The sequence below is a fragment of the Squalius cephalus genome (genome assembly GCF_949319135.1).
Source record: "Squalius cephalus genome assembly, chromosome: 1".
NCBI classification, from domain to species: domain Eukaryota; kingdom Metazoa; phylum Chordata; class Actinopteri; order Cypriniformes; family Leuciscidae; genus Squalius; species Squalius cephalus.
Window position 1 is genome coordinate 56,786,853 of NC_137122.1, and position 15,563 is coordinate 56,802,415.

At 37.0% G+C, this 15,563-nt stretch overlaps 2 protein-coding genes across 4 annotated transcripts in view; one reads left to right on the top strand and one right to left on the bottom strand.

Moving 5' to 3' along the window:
• Positions 1 to 15,563, top strand: part of radil2a (Ras association and DIL domains 2a) — an 89,708-nt gene that overhangs the window by 52,947 nt on the left and 21,198 nt on the right. The window lies entirely within an intron of this gene.
• The window catches only part of LOC307155419 (NACHT, LRR and PYD domains-containing protein 3-like), a 117,735-nt gene that overhangs the window by 14,679 nt on the left and 87,493 nt on the right, over positions 1 to 15,563 (bottom strand). For all 3 annotated transcript variants that reach the window (XM_079866022.1, XM_079866021.1, XM_079866020.1), the window contains 3 exons: positions 7,946 to 8,119; positions 6,351 to 6,524; positions 5,467 to 5,628 (listed from right to left, as the gene is read on the bottom strand). In XM_079866022.1, coding sequence (XP_079722148.1) covers positions 5,467 to 5,628; positions 6,351 to 6,524; positions 7,946 to 8,119 — 510 coding nt within the window. The remainder of the gene's footprint in view (positions 1 to 5,466; positions 5,629 to 6,350; positions 6,525 to 7,945; positions 8,120 to 15,563) is intronic.

A 15,563-nucleotide genomic window follows, 5' to 3' on the forward strand; every position in this document is an offset into this window, starting at 1 on the left:
TGAAGCACATTTCAGGTTACCCGAGAAAACATTTTATTTTACAGTGCTGTGTTAACTGTACCATTCTTTATAATATAATATAATATATTGTTTTTATAATATATTGAATTGTTTTTATTAATATATTATAATATAACCATATTAAATCACAAATTTTTCTGTGATTAATCGCAATTAAAAACACTGACTTTTTATATGTTTTTAATATATTTTATAATGTAATAATTTCACAGTTAATCTCCAAATTAATGTAGAAGCAACATTAAGACAGTATATTTTAAATACTTGTTTTATGGCATCTTTTTATGAATGAATCAGGATCACTGATACTAATACAGCTACCTATGTCTCGATGATGTCTCCCTCAATTTTAAACATTAATTATATCCATTCAACACTATAGTGTTTTGAAAGCTATACTTTTCTTAACATTTATTAGACTTCAAAAAAATTAACTACTATTAATTTAAGTGAATTTACCACAATCCTCACATAAACCCCAAAGAGCCAAAGAGCCAAAGAGCCACAGGGGAGGCGCGACACGCAAAGAAAAAATAACTATGCAGCTCTATTGATATCGGTAATTGTGTGTGCGAGTATTAGCTTTGAAATGCGTCGTTTCCTTGTCCCAAGTCAACAGAAGTCAGCATTAAGGGAGGATACGGAGCCCGGGAAGTCACCTGTGTGAGTAAAAAAACGATCCGTGGCGACGGTTTTGCAATCCGTCCGCTCAGTTTATAAACAGTAGCCTACTCACGAATTCTCAAACTGTTCTCTCGGTTTAACAAATCGTGCCCACGGATTAATAAACCGTACCCACGAATTTCTAATCCGCGCTCTCAGACTTGTTAACCGTTCCTTCAGTTTTTTCACAAATTCATAAACCGTGCCCACGTAGTATTGCGTGACGAGTTCATAATGCGGTGAATTCCCGCTCCTATTTACTTCACAATCTCATTAACGTTATAGAGAGACGCGCGTCGCGATCTGTGCACTGCCGCGTCTCGCGCTCGCCATGCAGCCAGCTTCAGTATCAGTGCACCTTATGAACCGTGGCGTTAAATCTGCGTTTCTGTCAGTGCGTGACTACAGCTTGTTAATAAACTACAGCTGTTTTTTTATTTTTTTTTATTGATCCATTTAATACAATCCGTCTTCATTTGTCAAGTCCACTTGCGCAAAAACGTTTTTCAAGTTCAACTGTTTTTTTGTGTGTGGATGCTGCTGATAAAACAGCTTCGCCGAGACTACAAAGAGACGTGCATTTGTGTGTGTGTGTGTGTGTGTGTGTGCGTGCGTGTGTGTGTTTGTTTGTTTCTTTTGTAAAAGTTTCCCGGATATAACTTGCCTATTTAATGCACAATTTTCCTTACAAATGATATTATCCGCATTACAATGTGAGTAAATGTAGCCGTGTAAAATGTAAGGGATGATGCCACCCTTCTACAACAATGTGCATTTACGTTTAGATTGTAACATATTTAATGGCATGGAATTACAGTGTAATTAGTGTTAGCCTACTATCTTAGCCTTTTTCAGTGCATTAGGTGAGGTAATGTGATAATATTAGTGATTCTCATTTAATATATAAATTGTAGTGCACAGTGTCTATTATCAGGGGGTAGAATCTGCAGCTCAGTACTCACTACTCACTATTCATGAGTACTTTTAAATAAGCTTCTTTTTTACTCTTACTCAAGTAGTTTTTTGGACAAGTACTTTTTACTCTAATCGTACTACATTATTTTGACATGTAATGGTAGCCTACTTTTACCCGAGTATGATTTTTCAATACTCTTTACACCACTGCTGATTTTGTTCGAGATAATGTGCATCTCCTTCAAATGTGCGCTTAAAACCCAGACACACCGTGCCGATTTCAGCCGTCAGGTGTCGTCGGTGGTAGCTTTGGCACCGATTGCACATGTTAAGCATGTTTAGTTGACTTGCGGTTAGGCCTACTGATGTTCAGTGATTATAAAGTAGCCTCAATTAGGCCTGCATGAAGTTGGAAATGATTTGCTGTTGCAAAGAATCGTTTATGAATGCACTTTTAAGAAATCTGTAGAAATAAAATAATATTTACATTTTTATCAAACTCATCATTGCCTGGAACACACAAAAGATGGCATTTACTGCAGAGGCGTGTGTGGGTTAGGGCAGGCGGACTTTTTTGGGGATTTTGGGGAAGGGGGGGCTCGGCTGTCCTTACCTACTCTAAGGGGCGGCTCACATTCACCCAATTTGAAAACCCCTGATCTAGTTCATTTGTATAACTATAGTATACTGACAGTATAGTTTTATATAATTGGTGTACATCGAAATGCTTATAGATCATTAGATGTTTATTTAACTTTTACAGAACCAAATAAAACATTTTAAGTTGCCAGACATGATTAAATATATTTGTGTCCATTATAATAAAATAATATAATATAAAAATAATATATTTTCTATAAAGACACTTATTAGGTGTCATAATAAATAACATTAATTATGTGTTATCATATAGAAGCATCAGTAGTCGTACAGACAGCACATTCAACCTGACAGCAGCTCAGAAGCCTCTGAATGATTCAATTTATTCACTTTCTCTAACATGTAGTCTTCACTAATATGACAGTTTGTTCTGTGTAATAATTTTACATTCCAGTATTATACTATATTATAAAATATTATAATATCTACAAAAATATCACATGATTTATTTAAGTGTTTAAATAAATCTACAGCTAAGAAATGATGTTTGCATGTCTAACACTTTGAACTGTTCACAGATAAGAATAAAATATATATTCTACTTTCTGCCTCTCCTGATGCCCCTAGTTTGATTTCCCATTTTATGGATGTCTTTACCAGTCAGCCTGACATATCTACCTTATATCTAAAAGATTCCTAGGAAAAGGATTTAGGTATTCAGATAACTGACGAGGAATGGACAGACACTATCAAGGTCATAAACACATGTTCTATTAACTCAAAGCACTAACTAATTCAATATAAAGTAGCACAAAGGCTTCATTATTCTATCCCTCCATCTCCTCTAATTATAACAAATGTGAATCTGCCAAGGGCTCTCTGGGACATCTCTTCTGGTCATGCCTGAAGCTTTATGAGTTTTGGAGTGAAATCATCAGATTCAACTCTGAGGCATATTCTTGTGACCTCTCCCTGGACACAGCAATTGCTGTTTTCGGCTGGTCTAGTTCTCTTCATGGCTTTGCCATTCAATTCAAAAAGCCGTCCAATAAGGAATGGTGGTCGCTAAAAAAACAAAACATCCTCTTTTTATGGACAAAGACATCAAAACCACATTTTAAATCTTGGCTGCCTGAACTCTCTACCACTTTGCATTTAGAGAGACTTATGGCTCGTTTCCACCGAGCGGTACGGTACAGTACAGTACAGTATGATTCGGGACGGTAAACCCCTATCCGACTTGCGTTTCACCCGCCAACAGTACCTTTACTTGATAGGCGTGGTGTAGCCTATGCCGGAAAGAAGCGATCAACGTCATTTTCGCGCAAGAAGAAAGCGACATAGTAAACAACAATGGATGACATACAGCAGATCTTGTTCTTGCTTCTCGGCTGTTTGTCAAAAGAAGACAAGCGCTGACATTAGGCGTTTCTCAATACCAAGTACGCAAAGTTTGAACTTGCCAAATCCAACTCAGGAGAATGACTCCCGAGGACTCGAGTCCGGTAATTCTGCAAATGGAACAGAGCGCTCTTCAAAGTGTCACTCAGCTCGCTCTGCTACTCCAGTTATGTAGGCAACAATAAAACGAATTATGTTATAAAACGCCACTCTGTCTCTTTTTGTTTTCATTTAAAGAAATCTTAAACATTATAGCCACACAAATGTGGTTCAGGCAACGCTTATTGATTATATTCATTGCATGCATAACGATAGCCTATTTATAACAAAACGAAATATAAAACACAAACCTGCCTCTTTTCGTTTAAATTGAAAAAATATTAAACATATTAATATGGTCTAGGCAATAAGTGCATTTGTACTAAACAACAAATGTTGCAGTAAACAACATTACAGTGATCATCTTCACTGTAATAAAATTAAAAATGGCAAAACTCAACCCAGTCTCTTTTTTGTTAAATTTCAGTTTTATCAATAATAGCCTTTATAAAAGTATAAGTAAAAGGTACATGAAGCTATACAATAAGAGATAAAGCAAACAATTCAGTCAAACATACTAAGTCAGCGCTCTAGTCTAACGTTACAACGGTAAAGTTAAAAAGCCTAACGTTGAATATATAAAGTCATAAAACTTTAAAACGATTGGCCAGGGAACAAATTATAGATTCACGAGACCAAAGATCGGCCGTTAGGTCTACACAAGACGAATTATATCTCATGTTTAACCACTACAGAGACGTCAGAGTTGGCAGTAGACGTCAGAACGACTAGCCGAGGAAAGGCTGTTCCAGGTGGGGTACATGAGCGCTGAGCGCCCGGGGATCAGTTGGAATGGATCTCACAACCTGGATCAAATTTACATAAATCTTTATAAATAAACCATAGATTTGAGCTTTAAACAACTACTTTCTCGCCTGAAAAACTCTTAAACTACATTCCGTGACACAATGACAGTAGTATTATATTTCAACAGTATATTAAAAAATGGCGCTTCTTATGTTGTCATTCCCCTTGTAGCACACGCAAGTGACGATTCTCTGTCAACCAATCAACGTTCTGCAGTGAGTCTAGCTCCACCTTTTAGTACCGTACCACTGTGCTGGGTACCCCAATGGAAGGGTACCGAAAAAGTAGTACGGTACGGTTCGGCATTTTAGTACCATTCACAACTTTTGACAGTGGAAACGGAAATAATTGCAGACCGTACTGTACCGTACCACACCGCTTAGTGGAAATGAGCCATTAGACACAACCTTTCAGGTAACATTGCTGGCTTCGAGGCCACCTAGGAACCCTTTCTTAATCATCTATCAAATGTAAAGGATAACAGTTTAAATGTTTGATCCTTTTATTGTTTGCATGATCACCACATTGCCTATGCACATTGGCCTAGAAATATATGAATAACATTATAAAAAAATATGTTTTTTAAACTGGAGGAAGTGATATAATTCAACGGTTGTTAAATCACCCTTTTTTTCTTGTCGTTGTCTTTTTGTACTTCTATATGTTGACCTTAAATTCAAAATAAAAACATAATATATATAAAACAATATATACATTGATAGATCGTTAATACCCCCAGAACACTTGAAATATACGACACGTGTAGCATTGGACCGTTCTCTGATACTTTTGCTTCTTTTTAAAAGCTTGATGCTGATTCTCTTCCAATGTGTGGATGAGCGCGAACAGTAATTATTATTATTTTAATTCTCCTTTTTTGGTCCGAAAAAGAAAGAAGGGCTAATAGCATTAGAACACCAGGTTGAGTAAATGATGGATTAATTTAAATGATCAACATACTTGAGTTTGTTCAGATGTTTGAGTGTATCAGAGAGCAGCTTCAGTCCTGAATCTCCTGGGTGATTGTAGCTCAGATCCAGCTCTCTCAGGTGTGAAGGGTTTGAACTCAGAGCTGATGCCAGAGCAGCACAACCTTCCTGTGTCACCATACAGCAAGATAATCTATAACAACAAGTGTTCATGTTATTGTGCTTCAATTTTACAAATGTTTTAGATATTTTTTCTAGGATTTGTGATAGAGCGGCAGGGATGCAGGATATGGGGATGCTGAGGGTCCGGCAGCACCCCTTATACAGGACTATAAATACAACACTGCAAAAAGTTTCAAAAACAAATCAATAAGTTGTTTTATGTTCTAACCAATATGCAGGTTTGTGGGCAGCTAGGGGTAGGCGATATGACCAAAATCTTATATCACGATACGAGTAATTTTATTTCACAATAACGATATATATCACAGTATAATTATTTTCACTTCAAAAGGGTCTTCTTATGCCCTTTTACAAAGTCTTGATTTTGTTTTTGGGGTGTATTGGAATTTACATTTTTACAATTTACATAGAACATTTTTCACATATTTTACATTATTACAGCACCTCTCCCCCAAGTCTGGCCCGAATGTGCCGTTTATTGGTAATATTAAGATGTCTCTTACCGTAGTCAAAAAATAAAAAAAATAATTAAATAGAAAAACAATTCCATACTGGGAAGAAGAACATTAAAGGATGTCTTCTGATGAAACCCCACTTACTTTCAGGCAATACTGTTAAAGTGGGACACTTGTATTGTCAAAGTGAAATACTTCATTTTTCTCCTTAAAAATTATAGACAGGGAACTGTTCTTGAACATTAACATATTGGATGAATAAATGTATAAGTCAAACCTCAATATGATGAGTTGACAGTTCAGACTTGTTAGTCCCTTACAGAGCAGCTTCACCCCTGAATCCTGCAGGTCATTGTAACTCAGGTCCAGCTCTCTCAGGGGGGAGTTTGGTGATTGTAAAGCTGAAGCCACTATTTCACAGTGATGATCAGTGAGTTTACAGCCTGTTAATCTGAAAAAGAAGAACTAATAGGATTATTTTGGTTGAAAATTAAATCAACATATAACTGCAACAATTTAAATAGTATTTTGCTTGTTAATACAAATCCATACATTACTTATTAAAACTAATAATATGTAAAAAAAAATCATATCTCCGTTTTTTTTCTTTCTTTTTTTTTTTTTGGCTGAATGGCATTACATTATATATGGGCATTTTCTACTTTTAAAAAAAAATGTCTTAATTTAAAACAAAAACAAATATTTCAAATTGTTTTTTAGATATTTGTCCTAGAATTTGTGACAGCGACAGAGAGGCAGGATATGGGGATACTGAGGGTCCGGCAGCACCCCTTATACAGGACTATAAATACAACACTGCAAAATGTATTTTAAAAAATCTATAAATTACTTTATGTTCTAACCAATATACAGGTATGTGTGCAGCTAGGGGTGGGCAATATGACCTAAATCTAATATCACGATGAGAGTAATTTTAATTTACAATAACGATATAAATCCCGATTTAGCTATTTTTACTTTAAAAGTGTCCTATTATTCCCTTTTACGATGTCTTGATTTTGTTTTTGGGGTGTACTAGAATATGCTTTCATAATTGTTCAAAAAACGACACAATAACGATATATCTCACAGTATAATTATTTTCACTTCAAAAGGGTCTTCTTATGCCCTTTTACAAAGTCTTGATTTTGTTTTTGGGGTGTATTGGAATTTACATTTTTACAATTTACATAGAACATTTTTCATATATTTTACATTATTACAGCGCCTCTCCCCCAGTCTGGCCCGAATGTGCCGTTTATTGATAATATTACGATGTCTCTTACCTTAGTCAAAAAAGAGAAATATATATAATTAAAAAGAAAAAAATATTAATAATACTAGGAAGAAGAACAATAAAAGACGCTGTCACATTGTTGTCAGTTTGTTTTGATTTCTGTTCTTGTCTGGGTTTGGATAAACCGTTAATAAGTTCCGTTCTGTCTTTCTCCGCCCCCTGCCTGTTTGTGTCTATGGTTTCTGATTTGATTTGAGTTTCAGTTCAGATGTGTCTAGTTAATAAGTCTCATTAGTTCCTCTGTTTTCTGTCTGTTTAAGCCTTGTGTTTCTTTCTGTTCTTTGTCAGTTCTACATTGCATTGAGTTGGTTTTTCTGTTCTTGTTCTGGAGATTGTTTTGTGAGTTTGAGTTTGTTTTTGGTAAAGCTGCTGCACTTAGATCCTGTTTCATCTCTGCTGCAACCACTGTGTAACATACGTCTTCTGAAGAAACCCCACCTACTTTCAGGCAATACTGTTAAAGTGGGACACTTGTATTGTCAAAGTGGAATACTTAATTTTTCTCCTTAAAAATTCTAGACAGGGAACTGTTCTTGAACATTAACATATTGGATGAATAAATGTGTAAGTCAAACCTCAATATGATGAGTTGACAGTTCAGACTTGTTAGTCCCTTACAGAGCAGCTTCACCCCTGAATCCTGCAGGTCATTCTTACTCAGGTCCAGCTCTCTCAGAGGGGAGTTTGGTGATTGTAGAGCTGAAGCCACTATTCCACAGTGCTGATCAGTGAGATTACAGCCTGTTAATCTGAAATGAGAACTAATAGTATTAATTTGGTTGAAAATTAAATCAGCATATAACTGCATCAATTTATACAGTATTATGCTTGTGAATACAAATCTATAAATTACTCACTAAAACTAATAACTAATTCTTATATATATATATATATATATATATATATATATATATATATATATATATATATATATATATATATATATATATATGGGTATTTTCTACTTTTTAAAGAAATTTCTAAATAAAATAAAAATGCATTTCATATCCTGCCCAATGTTGTCCTACAAACAAAGTTCATGTTGAAGGCTATGAAAACAATAGTAAATGTAACTTTGTAGGCTATGCTATATACATACATATAATGCAAAAAAAAAAAAAAAACATATTTCATTCTTACATTGTAACAATATTACAATCTAAAAACCCAAAATAATGTTTTTCAAACCTGAAGCTAAATTCACTGCAAATGAAAATAAATAATAAAATTACAGACTAAGTGGTAACTGGTAAGAGGCACACATTTACTCATCTGAGATTAGTAATTATTAGCCCACATATGATTACCCCATTAGTACAATAGTCACTTTACAGCTACTTATATTATAAAAATACATTTACTTGTAGGTTTAAAGTTCTACATATGCCACATTTAATGTGCACAAAAAATATTTTAGAAAAATCTATATTTTAGTCAGAATTATGGCACTTCTATTCTGTTGCGCTCTGTCTGTTTGGTGTGCAGCAGCGCTCGTTCACTGAAGTCTGTGAAGTTCACTGAAGACTACATTACATAAGGTTTGTCCACTACTGATAGCAAAATATTTTTGCATGACCTTCCAACATTTACAGATGGAGAATATACCTGTGAAATGCAAATTATGCACTGAGGAAAACACCATGTCTCAAACGCATTAACAGCACAAGTTTCTGTCAGAGCATCTGAAGGGGCAAGCAGTGTTAAACTATATGCATTTACTATATTAAGGCCTTCAAAATAACTCATAAGGTAAAGCATGTCTCATATAAGACAAATTGGATTTTGCATTTTTCCTGCAGCAGCTCACTCTGTGTCCTCCGTTTTTTTTTTCAGATGTGCTCGTAATATCAATCTAATGTATATCAATATAAAAGGTGTATTCTCATTTTAGGTCATTTTATATAGTTTATAAAAATAAATAAATATCTTGTACAAACTCAATATACCACCAAGACCTATGTTCATACTGTAATATGTTTATATTTTCACACTCACAGAGCTTTTCTGCAGTTCCTCACAGCAGGGACCAGTCTCAATTTACCATCTTTTGATTTGAAGATGTACTTCATGAAGTCAATCTCATCCATCACCTCCTCTGACATCAGGATCATGTTTGCCAATGTTGAGCATTGTGCAAGAGAAAGACTTTTTGTTTTTGTTTCAGAGTTTAAAAATGCCTGCATTTCTTTAACAACAGAATGATCCTTCATTTCAATCATGCAGAGTGACAGATTCATCCATCTTTCAGGACTGACATTGTTTTTTTGACCTCGTTTGAGGTTTTGGATTATTTTCTTGATGCTCTCTGGGTTGTTCTCTGTGTGAATCAGCAGATCCTGTAAGAGTCTCTGATTGGACTCCAGTGAGACGCCATGAAGGAATCGAAGGAAAAGATCCAGGTGTCCATTTTCACTCTTCAAGGCTTTATTCATTACTCCCTTCAGAAACACATCCAGAGGAACATTCTCACACTGAGTTTTGGACTTTCCTGTGAGGAACTCTTTCAGAACTTCACTGTTCTTGTGTAAATAGCAGAAAAACACATACAGTGCTGCAAAAAACTCCTGAAAGCTCAGATGTACAAAGCTGTAAACCTTCTTATGATAAATCACAGATTCCTCCCTAAAGATCTCAGTGCAAATCCCAGAATACACTGAGGCGTCAGTGACGTCTATGCCGCTCTCTCTCAGGTCCTCCTCATAGAACATCACATTGCCCTTCATCAGCTGATTGAAAGCCAGTTCAGCAAGTTTCACAATCACGTCTCTGTTGGACTGCAGGAGTTTCTCTGGATCTCTCTCTTCATACTTCTGGTTCCTCATACTAGTCTGAATGAGGAGGAAGTGTATGTACATTTCAGTCAGAGTTTGAGGGATTTCTGCACTGAGATCTTGATTCAGGATGTTTTGAAGCACAGTGGCTGAGATCCAGCAGAAGACGGGTATGTGGCACATGATGTGGAGGCTTCTTGCTCTTCTGATGTGTGAGATGATTCTGCTGGCTTGATGCTCATCACTGATTCTCTTCCTGAAATATTCCTCCTTCTGAGGGTCATTGAATCCCTGAATTTCTGTCACACGGTTGATGTAGTTTGAGGGGATCTGATTGGCTGCTGCTGGTCTGGTGGTGATCCAGATGAGTGCAGAGGGAAGCAGATCTCCTTTCATGAGGTTTGACATCAACACACCCACTGATGAAGTCTCATTTACATCAGAAACTTTCTCACTGTCTGAAAACATCAGTGTCAATCTGCTTTCATCCAGACCATCAAAGATCAACACAACTCTACATTCATCATAAATCTTTGGGTCCACATCTCGAAGTTCAGGATGAAAGTCAATCAGAAGTCTGTGAAGACTGTACTGATAATCTTTAATCAAGTTCAGCTCTCTAAATGGAAGCACAAACATGAAATCTACATCCTGATTGGCTTTTCCCTCGGCCCAGTCCAGAATGAACTTCTGCACAGAAACGGTTTTTCCAATTCCAGCGATGCCTTTAGTAAGAACAGTCTTGATTTTGTCTTTCTTCTCTATTCTCTGCTCCTCATATCCAGGTTCAGGTGAAGGATCAAAGATGTCATTGCAGTGGATTGGAGTGTCTTGGACGGTCTTGTAACTTTTCTCCATCTGTAACACCTCATGTTCTTCATTCACTCCTTCACTCTCTCCCTCTATGATGTACAGCTGCGTGTAAATCCTGTTCAGGAGGGTTTGATTCTCTTGTAGTTTGATTCCCTCAAATACCCTCTCATATCTGTTCTTCATGCTGGTTTTGTGCCGATCTTTGACTCTCTGCAGATCATCATGCACTGGCTGGTGAGAGTCGAGCTGCAGGGCTGCTTCTGTGTCATGATGACTGATGTGTTTCTGACAGGAGGAGGATGTGCTGGTCTGACAGGACACATCTCTGATCTGGTCAGCTCTCACACCACTGAAAAGACATTGAGAGACAAACAGAAAAGACATTTATCAACATAGAGAAAATATTTAAATATCTTTAATATTGAAAGATGTTATTTAAAAATCATACCACAACCACAATGATAAAGAAGTGTTTGTTTAATAAACCTCTTTTACATATAATAAATCTATTGTGGCCAGTTTTTATGTTCCTGACATAAAGTTCCTCAAGGTTCTGTTCCCCTCCAATATTGCACAATTTGTACGTCTACCCCCTTACAGAACAAAAATACATAGCAATATACTACAAAATATAATGTGATATATTACATAATACATTTCCATATATGGGAAACTAGTAGTGCTGTAGCGGTTCGTTGATGACGTCGACGCGTCGACGTCAAAATTACGTCGACGTCATATTTTTTGCGTCGACGCTTCTTTATTTATTATTTATTTATTTTTTTGCACCATTCCCGGAGGTACAGCTCGCCACACTCACACCGCCCGCCGTGTTATTCTGCCATGTTTTCTCCCTTTCTTTCCAAACCGCGACAAACGCCAGTCTCCTTTCTCTGCAGAATGCCATAAATCCGCTCAACCAATCACAGCGCACCATTCCACGCATTGTAAACAGTAACAGTGGCGCTCTGACACCCGACATCCTGGTTTTCCTTATCTACTTTGCACTTTTTGATCAACAAACAAACAAAAAAATTAATACATTTGACGGCATTGATGAACCTGTGGTGGATTCTGCCGTAGGGAAGAAACGTAAGCCATCGAAATCTAATCATTTACGTGAGGAGATTAAGAAGATGAGGCACGCGGGAGGAAGAGAAATGCCGACTGTTGCTTGTTCTCACACGACAGCGTCAAACTTCTGTCGAATGCTGACACGTTAACCCCAGGGGATCTTTCAAAAAACTTTCAATTCTTGTACTAAAAGTCAACGAAAACCGAGCAGGACCTAAGCCATTTTACAGATGATCGCCGTCAAAAAAGAAGGTCGCCGTCGTTCAGAAGGTATTTCTTAGCGATGGCTTATTGAATGTAGCCTATGTTTAGTCCAGATTAGTATTGACCGAGTTCAGAGGCTGTCATATGTGGATCAACTTACTTTGTTGTGTATTTTCAACAGTTTCAATGTGAAAAATAACTTTTATATTGATTCAATGGATTAATTGCATAAAAAAAAAGGATTTATCACATTTATACTATATTATTCAGAAGTAAACAGTGTGTTTATGTCAGAATGTTTATTTTTAAACCACAACCTTCTAAGTGCTTCTTTTACCGATATATTTGACATATCTTTTGCATTTCTCATCCAAACAACGTCAAACTTGGCACTGCACTTACTCGTGCCCAGACAGCTGTCGAGTTTGAAATCCATCGGAGTAACGGTTCGACAGAGATATGCGAATAACAGACAGGATAAATAATTCCAATTAGTCGTTAGATTAGTCGACTAATCGATAAAATAATCGCCCGACTAATCGTTTAATTAATAATCGTTTACCCCAGCCCTAGAAACTAGTGCTTATATTTTTCAATATAATGCAATATATCCATTGGCCATGTATAGCTATCTATTGATACATATAAAACTTTCCACTGAGTAAATGTGTAAATGTGTCTTTAGTCCTATTCGGACAGGACTAGTTTTCAAGGGGGATGTTAGAGAAATTTGTGTTTCACAGATGTACATTTTGATCTGTGTTTCTCACACAACTTTCCAAAAAATTCAATGGAAAGTTACCTACTGTTTTTCGGCAAACTGAACGGTCCTCTGAGAAATCTAATACTGTCAAATGCGAATGTCAATGATTGCTGACATTGTATTATACTAATGCTTCTCCTCATTTGCATGCTTTCATTTCATTTCAACATAGATGGTAAAAAAAATGGGTCCCACTTTATATTAAGTGGCTTTAAGTACTATGTACTTACATTGAAATTAATAATTTGATACAATGTACTTATTGTGTAACTAGTGCTGGGCGGTGTACCGGTTCATACCGAATACCGGTGTTTATTTTTGTTATGATATGAATTTTTAATATACCACAATACCGGTGTATGTCGCTTTAATAACGATCAGAACGCGGCACTGCGCTATACTGTTTGAGAGGGTCCTTTTTCACGCGGTGCGGGTGTTTTTATATGAATGTATCTGAAGTGAACTGACAGTCTTTAGAAAAGTTTCTTTGTTATAACGATTGCATCTTTGTTTATCTTTTACTGATAAAGCAGCGTTTATGAGCGTTGCTGCTTTGTGTACAGCCGTTACCGGGGAAAACAATATTTCTGCCGTTACCTAAAGCGCCTCCTGCTGGCACCTCTTTGTAAAAAGCCTTGCAAACCTGTATTAATACTAGTGTGGATTTTTTAATATTAATATTAATAATATTCACTCATGACAGTAAAATAGGGCATTCTAAAGGGGGTCGTGCACACCGGACGCGGACAACTCGAGGTAGCCTATCGCACACAACTTTCTCAGTTTATGGCCAGCAATATTGTTATGTTTAAGGACATTATGAAATTAAGATAATGCCTGTACTATGTTATGATTGTACTGTACAATTAAATGCAATCGTTGCTAAGTCTGCAGTCTGAATTGACTTTAACTCAGAGCGTCCGTTAAAGGGATACTTCACCTCTGGGAAGATGAATGTGTATTTAAAATAGGTCATTTAAGTAGAAGAAATGTGAATAAATTTTTGAATTTGGAGCTTTCTAGACTGAGAAAAGCCAGAAAATGTATTTTTGGCTTATGTGGATAAAAGACAACAACTCCCAGAATGCACTTGCTTCGCTGCCTTAGGAGGCCACGCCTACCGGTAAGGGAGCGCAGTTGAAAACAAAAAGGCTAGCCTACATGATGAGTTTGCCAGGGATTTAGAGTTCGCCCAAAATGTCCGGGATTCGGCTTATGCGTTCTACAGTCGCCATCCATTCATTATGTTTACTGTGGCGAGCAGGACGAGGCTGACGGCCGCGGGAGAACGGCGCGAGGCCGGTGGCGTCATTACATACTGAGACGCGCCGGGTCTCGCATCTCTCACGGAGGAGCGGGAATTTTCTTAGCAATGTTAAAACGCACATCAACCGATCACTTGTTTAGCGTTCATGTAAACACTACATTCAGATTCACCAATCGGAATGAATTCAGTTAGATTGAAACAAGAGGTGTGCATGTAAACAATGAATGGCGACCGCAGAAAGCAAAAGCCGAATCCCGGACATTTTGAACGATCTCACCCGCCGGACAAGTCCGGGAAAAGGAGGATGTAACCCCTACTTACTCAGCTTTCTCCTACTATTCAGCTTTCTCCACAGAACAAGAGCCTGCTAGCTTAGTTTCCAAAGAAAGACGGCTGACTGTGTGTACATTCTGTGAGTGAGATCCCACCCTGTATGGGCGGGCTGAAAACATGCGGAACAACACCTTCTACTGGCTGTAGTCTTTAGCCTCTTCGCCAGAAAATCCTCCGATGACGCAAAATGACGATTTTTGCGTTATCGGACGATTTTTTCCAGACAAAAAATGCATAAATCTCTTGTCTCAGGGGGATATGAGGGTGGAACGCATGGTAATTCGAAAATACTACAGGTTTTCTACTAATACAAAGCTTAATGCTAAATCCTGAAGTATCCCTTTAACTGAATGAATTGAGAATATCACCTGAAAATCCGATAACATCAGCAATTTTCATTCAAGCAGCTGATTTCTGTGAATGAATGTAAAACTAAATGTATATTGCAGCACAGGGTGAAGTCAGTATATACATTAACGACGATTTGAGACAAATAAATGTACATTTAATGTAAAACTATGTAAATGGCGCGGCAGGATTTTGAACAAGGTCCTGAGCCATTGCTGGGCGCCGGTGTGTGTACACTCATAGAGAATAATGTGTTCGAATTTAAAAGACGTGGCGCTGCGCGTCTGGTGTGCAACCTCCTTAAGTCAATCTACTGCAGTATTTTACTCTTTCACTCATGGGTGGTTAACACCCATTCATGCTTGAAAAAAGAAAAAAGAAAATAAAAAAAAGTAATTTACCGTGAAACCGGTATAATTTAGAAAAATACTGTGATGTGGATTTTTGGTCATACCGCTGTTGTAAAGTTTTTCTTTCTTCAAAGCAGAGACCAGGAGACAGTTGGGATCGCGTTCAACAGAAGTTTTTCTTTATTGAGAACTCCTCCGTACGCGGCTGTAGAAACTTCCAACATGATCTGATCTAACATAACTTTACATGTTATCTTATAGGCATTTTAG